This window comes from Lonchura striata, chromosome 6 (assembly GCF_046129695.1).
Source record: "Lonchura striata isolate bLonStr1 chromosome 6, bLonStr1.mat, whole genome shotgun sequence".
NCBI classification, from domain to species: Eukaryota; Metazoa; Chordata; class Aves; order Passeriformes; family Estrildidae; genus Lonchura; species Lonchura striata.
Window position 1 is genome coordinate 43,442,375 of NC_134608.1, and position 14,026 is coordinate 43,456,400.

A 14,026-nucleotide genomic window follows, 5' to 3' on the forward strand; every position below is an offset into this window, starting at 1 on the left:
AAAACCAGAAAGTATTTTTAGGATTGGGTCACAATAAAGTGTAGCCTGATAAGTGTGACAAAGATGAGTGGGTTAATTTGTATTGCTTTGTAACTTCCATAAGGGTAAATCCCTGGGGTATGTTTCACCAGTGAAAGAATGTTTTGAAAATGCAGTGTATAACCTGATACGTATGAGGATGTCTCTGACAGACCTGACAGAAGTAGAATTCAGCTCATGCATTTTATGCAAAGTAAAGTTGAATAATCTCTCTCTAATGCATATTTAAAGCAGATGTTGGGTTTTCCCTTCTACATTCCATCAGATGATTGAAAAAAATGAGGGGCTCTGCTCCATTGGTGCAGCTTACTAAAACTTCTCATTTTTCTGTATGTTCAAAAATCAGCCATATCACCTGAACAAAGGTGACTGAGTGGAGAGGCCTCTTAAGTCAGCTCATGAGTTATCAAAGGAAGGTGGAGGAACATGGAGGCCTCCTTAACATGGGCACCCGAGTCTCAAGATGAGAGAGTATGAAACAGGCTCCAGAATTCTCTTCCCTTCAGTCTGTGAGGTCCAGGAGCAGATCCAAAATTTGTCTCACGTCTTTGGTGTGAAAATGCAGTCTTTGCAAACCACTAGGCCCACACTGGAATAGGCAATGTGGGAGATACAGTGTAATCCTAAATACACATCTGCAGTGTAAGGCATCTTCAGGAAGACCAAGTACATAATGAGTTTAATTTATAAAATATCCTGCTGAACAGTTAGCAGCATGGGTTCTCCCAGGCCCATTTCTCCTCCTTTTCCTGCTGTACCAAGGCTGAGCCCAGCCCCCTGACCATTGCACATTCTCCAGAGGCACTTGCTCCTTCTGTTTCTCGTTCATATTCTGGTGGGGTGCTTTGGCTCTGTGCCCACCTGAATTCCAATGGCAGCATATAGCATGGCTGTTAATGAACAAAAGCCTTGCACAGAGGCTGGATCGAAGCTAGGAAAGGGCAGACATTGTGGGAAAAGGCTTTAAGTATTTCCCTTCTGCACTAATTCCTGTGCCTTATTTCTGCTCTCAAAAGACAGGCAAGTGCCACACATTGGGGATTTACTACCATTTTGCTTTCTAATGCAAAACATACTGTAGTATTTTGATTCTGTTTCTGTGGCTGTTTCTGCTTCTGTTACATCCCCAAGCTTTCCTTGTATTCCTAATTGTTGACTTCTGAACATCACAATGTAAACAGCTTTTGAACCTTGTTATTTTATACTGTAACTTTCAGTACTTAGAACTTTATTTAGGGCAATTAGAACAATTTTTAGCAAATGACAGTAGAAATATGGTCCCTGCAGTGCCTGAGCCTGGATGAAAGTTCTGACATTGTATTATGGTTAGGGACCCGATGCACGTGTATAGACTGTATAACTTCAGCTTAGACTTCACTATTTTGATACTTGTATGTTCTCATGGAGCAACTGTATAGACTGAGCCAGCTTCTAAGCATCATGATGCAAAAATTGAGATGAGTGAGGGGTCTTTGTGTGGTTAGGGACTTGTTGATTCACTGAGGGGGGTAGGCCCTAAATACCTAAATGTCCAAATAAATAGTATTCAGGGTACACAGGTAAGCACTCTGACTGTTTGTCCTTGTTCTCCAAGATTTTCCATGCTGAGCCTGGAGTTTGACTATATGTGCCAGTATGACTATGTGGAGATTCGTGATGGGGACAATTTGGACAGTCAAATAATAAAGAAATTCTGTGGAAATGAGAGGCCACCTCCCATCCGAAGCACTGGGTCTTCACTCCATGTCCTCTTCCAGTCTGATGGATCCAAGAACTTTGATGGATTTCATGCTGTCTTTGAAGAAATTACAGGTAACATAATCTAAAAGTGGAACAGGCCACTCATTCTCATTAATTCAATTTCACAAATCTCTTTCCTTGTTTTGCTCCATTAAAAACTTTCATGCTGTGTTGCCAACAGCAACTTACATAAAGTCAGTGTGGGGAAGATTCAAAAGCTGTCAGATGGCATGTGAATGTGAGGCTCTTCTAAAAAAGACTGAACTCCTTCTACTTGTGTGAAGAACAAGCACATCAGCCAGCAGAGGAAAGCTGCTGTTTTGTGTGAATTTTCTGTTTGAATTGAAGAATTAAGAGCACAGAGGAAGTAGAGGAAGGGGCATGTGTATCTGCAGTGGCAGAATTGCTCAATGCTGTATGCAGGAGCAGAGTCATTGTCTCAAGCAGAAAAACATGATGCAAAGTCTCATAGATAACTCAGTGAAAGTCCCCTGACAGAACTCTTGTGTTGGCTTATGGACCTTTAGGAGTTAAAAAAAACCCCAACCAACCAAGACCAAAACAAACAAATATCCCCAAGTGTGTACAAAGAACAAATTGTTTTCTTAAAGAAAAAAGATGAAAAGGCATTTCCTATTCTGTGATAATCTCAGTGTTATGAATGACAGAAGTGGGGCTCCAGAATTATTGGTTTTGTTACTACTCAGTGCTTTAGTCCCCTACCTTGCTTTCCATAGTTTCAAAATAGCACTGAAAGTGTAGCTGGCTCATCATTTTGCTATTGGATTTGTGGCAGCCTCCACACTCTTCCTGGGTCTTCCTTGTTTAGCTATGTAAGGAATTTTGGTCAAATTTATCTACAGAACTCCTGGCACGAAGGCTAATCAGACTGTGCTGCTTTGCCATAGATAAACCCTGCAGGATCTATGACTCACCATAACTTGCCTTCTGTACACCCTGGTGACCCACATTTCATGAGGTCATCCAGGCTATATCTGGCTCAGGAAATTTAGTTAGTTTATATAATCCTTATATAAACACACAAACCTAGCTCTTAACAATGATCAGAGGTGTATTTAGCAATCTGAAATGTTCATACTTCTGGATGTAGCACCTATGCCATTTCTCAGCCTGCCCTGTTCTTTAAATGTCACCTTTAGTACCTGTTAGCAGGAGCAGTTAGCTATTGATAGTTTGCCTGGGCTTACAGCAGGAGAGGTGATATAGAACAAATGAGTGTGGCGTGGGCTATGTTGCATAAGGGCTGCCTACACTCAGGGAACTAACATTTTCCATATGGTGCAAGCTGAATTGGTTCTGTTTTCTCTGCCCAGCAGGGAACACTCGGTATTTGAATATTGTTGAGCACTTTATTTCCGCCCTGTTTTGAGTGGTAATTATTCTGAGGCTGTGAGGCTGCAAGTGTGGTAATACACACAGAGCACATTGTAAAGGGCTTCTCAGAGTTTGTGAGGAGCTCTATTTGTGCACTTTATTATGAGGCTGTTCTGGTCTAATGTGTAGTGCAGTGAAAGGCTTTTCAAACACTCCCAGTGTCTTTTTATGTGAAGCACTAACCTGGCCAGAAGGACCATTTAAGTAAAGAATAGAGTGTGCATGGGGCAGCATAGAATTGAAAGTGGGGGCAGCACAGGATCGAAAGCTCTGGCAGCACATTGAAAACTTAAGCATTTGCCCTGAAATTTCTCTCTGTGCACAGCACTGTGGAAGAGCCAAGGTCCCCAGAACAGATTTCACGGGGCTTACTAAAGCAATTCCCTATGCTGCAGGTGAGAGCAGCAGCAACAGAGATGCTGACAGGATGTGGAATAAGACATGAAGGTGATCTGGTATCCCCAGCGCCTTCGTGGGGTGGTGGAAAGGACTGAAGAACTATGTCAAAAGTGAATTCCTTCTTTTTCTGCCTCCTCTTCCTGTGAGCTCTGTACTGGCTTAGGAGCCATAGTTTGCTGAAGCAGGGGCACTGACTGCACAGAGATCACTTGGTCAAATTCCAGAAAGGTCTTGATGATACAAAATAAGCTGCAAAGCCTATATCTCCTTTAGGAAAGGTCACTGTGTGTATAGTTATTAAAGGATGAAACCAGACAACCTCCTGTGCTGCCTAGTCTGGAAGCAGGTGCTAGGTCCCATCCCATGCCAAGTGTGAAATGGGAACCAGTAATTGGCATGAATGACTAGAAGTCACTGAACAGAATTCAGATGAGAAGCATGGGAGGCCAGATGGGGAGCTATCAGAGTGTCTTAAGGATTAGACATATGCTGGATCCAGCTAGATGAAAGCCAGTTACTGACTTTCAATAACGCTTTCCTTTCTGTGCACCCAAGCTAGTGGCTTTAAATGCCTATAGTATTGTCCCTTGTTGTTTGATTTAAGCCAGGGAATTAAGACTCCTTAAAACATAAAAAATATTTATTGGTTTTTAGTATCAGGCATTTTCAAGGACAGTATCTGACACTTACCCTTACTCACTTGACTTGCTTGCTTTTCCAAAATCAGGAGACAAAGCTGGGACAAAGACAAAGACAAAAGTTCACTAGCTTTAACCAGTGACTACAAAGTATCAGTCTGTAAGGAGTCTTCTCCTTCCCTTTTCAGTGATATTTTACATTAGCTGTGTACAGTACAATTGCCACATATATATTTTCTTTTAACAAATTAATTACTGTCCTTATTCAGGCCTTAATCTTCAACGAGACATGGAAGATATTCATTGCCTGGCCATGAATAAATTGCTCTTACATCACCACATGAAGCCTCCAGAGAAATCTATATGCGGCATCTATATATTTCTTACCTCATGCCATCTGGATAATAAGAAACTTCTCTGAGAGAAGCTGCTCTGAGGTCGGTCCATATGGTGGCAGTGACAGATCCTGCCACATGGGGACTTTTCCTGAGGTGGAAGACACCTGAGCAGCTTTTGGGAGGTACTGAGGAGGTCTGCACAGTGCCAGAACAAGCACCCTTCTGTACCCCCATGCCTTTCAGAGCAGCACAGGCTGCAGGCGGGGTATGAAGCAGTTCATGGCACCTTGGGAGCACAGGGAAGGCAAGGTCCTGCTGCAGCTGCAGAGTGGAGCCCAGGCAGGGTCAGCACCCTCCGGGAGCGAGCCCAGCTCTGGTGTCCCCTCAACAGGAGCCACGTACTCTGCACACACCAGGAGGGAGGTGATGACCCAGGCAGGGCTGCCACATAAACACAGAGCCATGCAGCTCTGGCTGCAGGGAGGGCCAGAGCCTGGCTCTTTTGACTCAGTCATTGCTGGCAACCTCTCTTCCCACACTCCTCAAGCAGAGGGACTGCAAGACAAGAACTGGGCCAGCAAATCCTTCCCACTATAAGAGATGATCAGTGTTGTTCCTGAGGAACCTCAACATATATGAATCTATGGGACCTGATGACATACACCCCAGAGTCCTGAGGGAATTGGCTGATGTTGTTGCTAAGTCAGAATACTTTTCATGGTATTTGAAAAGTCATGGCGGTTAGGTGAAGTCCCTGGTGATTGCAAAAGAGATAAAAATGCCCCTATTTTTAAAAAGGGATAGAAATGAGGACCCCAGAAATTACTGACCTGTCAACCTCACCTTTGTGCCTAGGAAGTTCATGGAACAGATCCTCCTAAAAGGTGTGCTAAGGCACAGGGAGGTGATTCAGGATAGCCAGAACAACTTCACCAAGGACAAGTGCTGCCTGATCCATCTAGTGGCTTTCTACAGTGGAGGGCCTACACCAGTGCACAAGGGAAGGGCTACAGGTGTTGTGTCTATGGACTTTCATAAGGCCTTTGGGCATGGCCACAACATCCTTCTGGCTAAACTGGAGAGAGATGGAATTTCTGGGTGACCTGTTCAGTGGATGAGCAGTGGATTGAATGGTCAGATCTAGAGGGTGGTGGTCAACAGATCAATGCCCCAGCGGACATCAGTGACAAGTGGTGTCCCTCAGGGGGCCATACTGTGGTTTGGATTTTTTATGATAACACACTAATGTTTTAGTGATTGCTAAGTAGTGCTTACTCTAAATCAAGGACTTTTTAGTCTCTCTTGCTCTGCCAGTGAGGAATTGAACAAGAAGCTCGGAGGGAGCATGGCCAGAACAGTTGACCCAAACTGACCAAAGGGATATGCCATACCACAATAGCTCTATTGACTCATCTCCTCTTAGTGCAGGCACCAAAAAATGTGTGTGTTATTACACAATGGAATTTTCTGGTATTTAATGCACAGTTACACATTCTGATATTAAATTATGCTGGTGTATAATATGTATAATAGTTTGCTATGTATCACTGTTAGACTGTGGTATGCAAGAGTTTCCCAGGGACAAAGCAACTCTCAAAATTTAAACCAACAAGATCCAAGATACAAAAAAACCCACAAAAACCATGGATCCCATAATTCATCCCTAAGCTTTGTGTTGAATGGCAGGAAAAATGTAGATTGCTATTAGACTTCTTTAATTTAGTCTAAGCTCTAAACATTAATTGAACTTGGTGTCAATTATTTTTTTTCCCTAAATATTTTTCACAACTTGACTGCAATTAAAGGAAAATAGAAAAAGTAATGAATGCTGGAAAAGAACTGCTTATCCCTATTAGATCCCTCCTCTGGCAAGTAAGAGCAGAATGGCATGCATCAGGCCCTTTACCGTGTCTTTCTAACTTTTAACCAAAATATGTAATTTACCCCAAGACACAACCACCATGAGGAAAGACAGGCAGGTTCCCCACCCTATGAGAGACCATGAACATTCTTGCTTTTCTTTTACAGCTTGTTCTTCATCTCCATGTCTTCATGATGGGACATGCATTCTGGACAAAAGCAGCACCTACAAGTGTGCCTGTCTAGCTGGCTATACAGGGAATCGCTGTGAAAACTGTGAGTACAGGCACTGTGTGCATGACCAGCCTCCAGAGTTGTCACTGATGCATTAATTGTAAGAAGTGTTGTTGGTGTGTAGGTTTGGTCAGTCATAGAGCCAGAGAATGCACTGAGTTTCTTGTGGCATTTTTTAAGATATGTTTCTTGCAGTTCATGAAGATTTCCCCTCAGTCATTCTGGAGCTTTATGTCAATGTGTGAAAAGGTAAAACAGACTTGGAGCTGGGAAACTGCACACAAGAAATTTTGTAATGGATTAGCCTTATCAGACAGATCCCTGCCTGCTGCTTTCCACTATGTGCATCAGCTGTTCTCTACTGAAAACATACCCCAGCTGAGCCCTGTGCTTAATGTTTTAGACTGAGTTAGTCATAGGAAATTCATCTTTCCTCACAGTCACCTGGAAAGTAGATTTCTGGCACCATGAATGAAAGAGATTTGGGATCAAAACAAATGGAAAAGGGTAGTTTCTGTTCATATCTGTACCTATAGTCATACACCTGGTTTTGTCCTGACAAGTGAATTGTAAAATTACTGGATTCAAATCAATTGTCTGTTCCAGTGATTTACTTCTTCATGCATGAGAAAATCTTCCTCTAACAGGGCTCAAAAGAGCATGAGGGAGTAAGAATTTTGCAATATATGCCATGATAAAAGCTGTATCAGCTATACTAGCTGAAAGGAGCATTCTGCAATAAAGTTACTGAGCTAGAGCTGATCCTGGAAGATTTCACTGATAGTGGTGGTCATATTTGGCCCAAGACAGAAAGTATGGCTTACTCTGTCCTGCTGTGGCATTCCTCTGGCCATAAGCACACAATGTCTTGCTTGCTAGCAGAGTTTTCATGTCAGAGGAACCAATACACACCAAACTTCATTTCAAAATCTTTCCCGCACATATACCATTGTTAGGAGTGGAATTATCTCCTGGAATTTCTTTTATTTCATCAGGGGAGTTAAATCATAGTGGCATGATACCTTTTTTGATGAGTCATTTTGAGGTAAAAGACCTTTCAATTTCTACAGATCCAGATGTAGCTCAGATGTGAGGAGACATTGTTTCATATCTTCCATAAACCTGAAAAAAAATTGTTTCTGAACAGATTGCACAGATTCCTGGTATGTTTTCTGTAGGGAAGAGGTTGCTGAAAACTTGAGGTTCCTGACCTCAGGACTAAGTGTCTGGCTCTTCTGCTAACAGCCTCTTTCCTGTGAGTAGTTGTATGGCAGGTCATTTAGGGACTGGAAACTCCTGAGCTCTTTGCAGCTGCTCAGCAAGATTAGTTCTGCTCCTTTAGAATGGAGTCAGGGAAAAAAAAAAAAAAAAAAAAAAAAAGATTCCTGTCTGATTCAGAACCAACCAAAATTTCAAATAATTACATTTCCAGCAAACTTCAGCCCTAGTTTTGGCAGGCTCTGCAGTGCAGGCAAGGCAAGGAATGAAGCTCATATTCTTTTACTGACTTTCTTTTGTAATTCCAGTGTAGAAGCTTCACCCATGCAACCCACAGAGCAAACAACAGGGGAGATAGTTGAAAAACAATGGGATGGGATTTCTGTCACTGTAAGCAATGAAAGGTAAAGGTACTGACAGGATGAAAGAGAGGAGACATTAAACATATATGCAGTAAGATTTTTAACTTGATGGGAATCTTGTAATTTGATTTGCTTGAAAGAACAATTTCGGTGGATAAAATTATGTTACATTATGATGTTTGTGGCTGTATGTTTGCCTGTATACCTCAAAGCTCATGCTAGGCATAATATTGTTTTTCAGCACCTATATTACTGCCTTCTATGTGAATAGAAAACTTCTCAGTTGGAAAACATAATGGAAAATCTTTTGTCTCTGTGGCTTCAAGTGGTTTTTTTTTCTGAAGATATTTCCTTCAGTTTTGCCAAAATGCATCCTAAGTATTTTCCAATGTATGGGGAGAAAAGTCAGAAAATTAAAGTTTGATTTGTTTTTTTAAGAACCAAAGGAAGAACTGGGAAAAATATGGCTGTAATTCTTTAAAAGCTAGCTGTAGTTTCCTGAACGGCCTTTAAGTTTAAATGTTAGAGATTGTGTCTTCCTCAGAATCTTTCTTTCTGTTAGATCTTCCAGCAAAAGTGCTGTCTTGTGAAGTAGAGCCAAGGGAAATAAAATTGTTTCTGCAGACAGAAAACCATCATAAAATAGTCACTTTTGGAGTATTGAATATGACTTTGGACACTATAAAACTGACTTTTTTTCAGTCTGGTTTTCCTGAAGTCAGGTGCAATCCCATTAAAGTTAATGGATGAAAAATAGGTATAAGAGAGAAGAAAATTAGAGCCCCTTAATGTTAAGTGCATGTAGAAGCTCTGTAGTGGTGCAACAGAAGGTACCCAGAGATACATGAGGGTTTTAAAGAAATCCAAGGGACATAGTTCAGATGAAGAGAGCCTGTGGGATTATCTAATTGAGGAATAAGTTAAGGCCAAATTAAACAAATTTACCAATGAGTATTTAATGACAGAATCAGAAATTTTTTTAGTCCCTTAAAATCCCAATGCAGCTCTATCTTTTTGGTATTACCAAGTTTAATTTTAAAGATGTGGGAATCTCTATTGGAATTATGGAAATCATCTTAATGAGATAAACCACAGGGAACCTATTGTTTCCTCCATTAAATTAAACTCCATCTATTCAGCAGGATGATCAACATTGCTCAAGCTGCTTTTCTGGGGTCATATTTAACCCTAATTGCTCTGTCACTTACAATTTGCAATATTAATAAAGTAATCCAAGGTACATGTTGATTACAACTAGCAGTCTCTTTTATCTTCTACTATAGCAACCAAGAAATTAACATTTTGTTTACAATTAGAAGGGCTACTATAGTGATTTAAAGCTTTCAACAGCATAGAGTGAAATGTAGGTATTTACCTTTCTGACAGCTGCTAATATATTTCAGTCAATCCTTCAGGGCATCGAATATTTTATATAAATATGTCTGATTTCACTCCCAAGACTGTTAAAAAAATGTATATGAAATTGTAAAACAAATGATCACCTTTTATCTTCTGACCCAATACACAATAAAGACAAATCCTAAGGATAGAAAAAAATACCTTCTTAAAGATAAACATGCTTTGCTCTCATGATAGAGTAGGTAGAGAAAACTAACTCCTGTTTTAAATACTTGGGCTTCTTCCTGACCTTAAAGTGAATTTGCAGTATACCTACATACCCTTCCCAGTGACCCCTTAGCCATGCTGACATGATTGAGAGCAAATTCAGTCTTTTCTCTTTGACCTTTGTATATTCTAATGCTGTCAGAGGCATTAGGAATGCACAAAATCAGATAATCTTGTTCTCCTAGCATACAAATACACTGAGACAAACCAGCAACTTCATCAAAAGATGCAGGGGAAAAGTAAGAAGCTGACTAGTGCACAAGCTGCCTGCTAAAAGCCATCCACTCTAGTGTCAGCATGTCCCTGACTCTCTGCAGTGTGACAACTACTTGTTCAACTCAAACTAAGAAAGGTCTTTTCCAAAGTCTCCCTGTTGAGTTTGCCTGCTGAGGATGCAGCTGTAGAGACAGTATTGCTGGTACCCCATAGCAAATGTTCTTGCCCTCTGCTTGTCCTCCTCCCAGAACGGGCTGTTCTAACTCAAGAGTCCTCCCAGGGCTTGCTGGCCCCAAAGCAAGAGACCTTGACCTCATCCTGCCCAGAAATTTCCTGTTACCTTTATTTCAAACAAAGCCAGGCAAACTGGAGTTCCTACGCAAATAAGAAGAGCTTCACTGAATGGGGAATTCAGGGCTGAGATCTGATTTCCATTTTTATTCTGTTTCTTGCTCCTGTCTGCCAAGTAGGAGAGGTTTGTTCTGCATCCTAATGAAGAGTCTAATCCAACTGACAAAACTGTATAAACTAACTCCTTGCTGTAGCCTTTGATGTTGCTAGGGCTGGCCTTACTGTGTGCCAACAGGCCTCTGAATATAGCTTTCAGGCCTTTCCCCACAGCTGATACAATCCACTTCCATCCTTTTTGGCCCCATACATCTGTGACTTGGGCTGGTTCTTAGGGATGCGCTCATCCTATCAGAGCCTCCTTATATCTAAAATAGGGAGGAAGCATTAACATCCCACCAGCCACACCTCACCCCCTGTTCTGCTGTGGGAGAAGGAGCCCAGCTGTCAGTACTTCGCATAAGCTAGACAGAGTCTGAAACCAGCAGAGCTTAGGATGAGGCACTGGGGAGAGGTTGTGGGCATTGAACCTAGTGTTCTTACCTAACCTTGGCTATGTAATGCAGAGTTTTCTAATAGCATGCTTGGAGGTTTTTTTTAAAATTTTGTCAGAAAGATTCTCAGTAATAGATTTCAAGGGCTGCCATAATCACTGTGTAAGACTATAATTACATTATATCCATGTACAATCACTGTGCAATTTGCAGCTCACATGTGTTACATCTTATCTATACTGCATGATTACAATGCAGAACATCAGGTATAATTAAATAAATGCCCCTGAGTCCTTTCTTGCAACCCTGTCATGAAATCAGTTCCTATTCCAACTAGGGAAAATGTTGCAAATAAAATTATGACTCTTAATTTCCCTGCTCCTGGGACTGCCATTGTGTTCTAGTTTTGGCTTTGATTTTGTTTGGTTTTTATTGATTGTTTGTTTGTTTGGCTGTTTTTTTGGTTTTTTGGTGGGTTTTTTTTTGTTGTTGTTTTTTTGTTGTTGTTGTTGTTTGTTGGGCTTTGCTTGAATTTTGCAGTGGAAAATGGCTTGTTACAGATTTTTTTAAAGGGACAGAGTTCTTCCTCGCTTGTGTCAAGGTCACTTTTTTAGGGTGGCTATGTCAAAGATATGAGACATTGACATTTCCACTCCATGACATTTCCACTGTCCTTCCTATTGGCACATGGGTATGGGATGGGAAATAAAAACCCTGCTCTTGCTGTTGAAGGACATACATACCTAGAGCTGCTAAGGAGTAGAGCTAGTGGCTTTTCCTCATTGTTACAATCGAAGGGCCCATCTGCCTTGAGACCCACACAAAAACTTTTCACTCAGCGTGGCAGTTCTTGGGTTTTGAAGATCATTAGGGGCTACAGGCTGAAGTTTAACACAGCACCACCCTTTAGGCTGTCATGCAGCAGCTCTGTAGTGTGACCACAGAATGGTCTCAGAGGTGGTTTCTGTTTTCCAGAACCTTCCTGGAACTGCCTCTGAGAGGCAACATAAGATAGAGAGGTTTTTAATAAGTCACTTCAGGGTTCAGTTCTGGTAGCATAATGCCCTCTCTTGTTTTACTGAGCTCATCAGAAGGACATTGTAATGCTGTGTAGATGATTGCTAGGATGTTAGCAAACATACATCCTGCTTCACAACATATCCAGTGTCTTGCAGTACACTCCTTTCCAGGAAAATCATGTGTTTACAAGGTAATCTGTAGTGGTTAGTGCCTAGTGCAGGGATTTGAAGGGTTTGGGTTGAGATGGAGGTAGAGATCTCTGCTCCCAGTTTTCACTTCAGTACATTTCCTGGATATTTCTCCCTTGGTTAGAAGGATGTTGGAAATGCTCACAGAGGAACTACCAAACCACCAAACACCATGTGTGATGCTTTAACATAACCTAACATCAGTTCTGGGTTGTCTTAATTCACTGAGCAATAAACTAAAGCTGTGCAGCTTGTGTTACACAAACAGCCAAGATGTCTCATAGGAGGACAGAAACACCTAAGAGAAAAATGATGTCGATGGCTGAGGATGGATATTGCTACAAACATCTGAAGCAGCCACTAAACAACAGCTGCTGTAAATCAGCCTTCAAAAACCTGGTCCCTAGGACTGGCCTTTCCCTTGGTTCTGTCAGTAAGAATGTTGGATTGGGTAGGTCATGCACTCTCTGGGAGGAAGGTGCTTATACCACTTACCAGTGTTCGATCTCATAATACTTTTGTAGTGTCTTGAAACTCCAGTTGCGTGTCACTGACAGCAAGGCTGAAAGAGACAGAACATCTGCTTTACTGACAACTCCTCTTGTTGCTTTGTTATTTCCTCAGTGTCAATTAACTAGACAGTTCTCTCAGTTTTTCAGAAAGTGAAACATATCTGGTAAAACCCCATGGTATTCTGCCCAGAGCATAGCCCCAGGCATAGCCAACACCTAAATAAATGAGAAAATGTCTCTTTGTAAATGTAATCTATCCAAGGATAGCCCACCATAGGAAAATAATTGTATTTCTAAACTACATTAAATATATTCATAGAAATCTCTTCTTGCCCACCCCAAAACAATACTGAACTTTTTCCTCAGCCTGATAGGACATCTTAGAGATAAAACCATCCATAGGATTTTCCCTGGTATGACTTGGTATATGGAAGGATGAATCAGTGTCAGGAGGACAAGTTGGACCAAGCTATATCTCAGGTATTTTTGCCACACTGGATGGGACAAAGATACTTTTGCTGTCATTTCACTACTGAATCACTTGGGAGGCTGAGTCTTTCTGAAAAGCCTCCTAGAGGAGGCATGGCATAAACCAGCTCTTCAGCACAGGATGACAGCCCGCAGCCCAAAAACCAGTCTGCATCACTGGCACACTTCAAGCTCACCCCCACCTTTAGCAAAGGTCACAGAGTAGGGGGGCTGGAATACAGTTGTTAAGTTGCTGATGGAGATGCTTTCTGCCTCTGAGCTGAGTGTGAGGAGATGTAACTTTTGGGTTTTCTGGAGTTAGAAGAACTGAGAAAAGGGCCCAGAGTAGATTATAGATTTGGGATCTCTGCCTACATCAACCATTCATCATTATTGGCCAGCTAGCCTCCCTCACCTACTTCCTCATTACTGGAGCTGTAGAAAAACAAAATACTCAACTTCTAAAAATACTCTAAGAGTTTAGAAAAAAGCATTGATCTTCTGAACCAATGAGTGAATACTACACCTCTTCTTAGAATTCCACAAATAATCTCAGAAAGAAAGGACTTAAACCTCTATCTCAAATTCCCAAAGCTGGTATTTTACATTAAATATTCTCTGATTTCTACACTTAAACTGCTTGAATGACCCTGTCAGATAACCCTCGTACAAGTTCCAAAACAACAAATAAAGTCAGTAACAGCCCCCAGTAAAACCATCCCCACCTCGCAAGAATAAAATATAGCTCCACCACTGAAATCTGATTGAACAGAAAGCATATCCCACTATCAACAGCAGCCACCCCAAACTATCAGCATTCAGTAAACTTCTCCAAGAACTAAAACAAGTCCCACACCATAACAACCAATCCCCGCAAGTGTCTGAAAAAGATCTGCCACTAAAGACAAAGTATAAACATAATCCATTGACA

The 14,026-nt window shown here is 41.4% G+C and overlaps 1 protein-coding gene across 3 annotated transcripts in view; it reads left to right on the forward strand.

The window, feature by feature from the left end:
- PAMR1 (peptidase domain containing associated with muscle regeneration 1) overlaps positions 1 to 14,026 on the forward strand; it is a 54,474-nt gene that overhangs the window by 19,304 nt on the left and 21,144 nt on the right. For 2 of the 3 annotated variants that reach the window (XM_021555126.2, XM_077784233.1), the window contains exons 5-6: positions 1,634 to 1,851; positions 6,578 to 6,685. In XM_021555126.2, coding sequence (XP_021410801.1) covers positions 1,634 to 1,851; positions 6,578 to 6,685 — 326 coding nt within the window. The remainder of the gene's footprint in view (positions 1 to 1,633; positions 1,852 to 6,577; positions 6,686 to 14,026) is intronic. The other variant, XM_021555125.2, reaches the window with a different exon arrangement.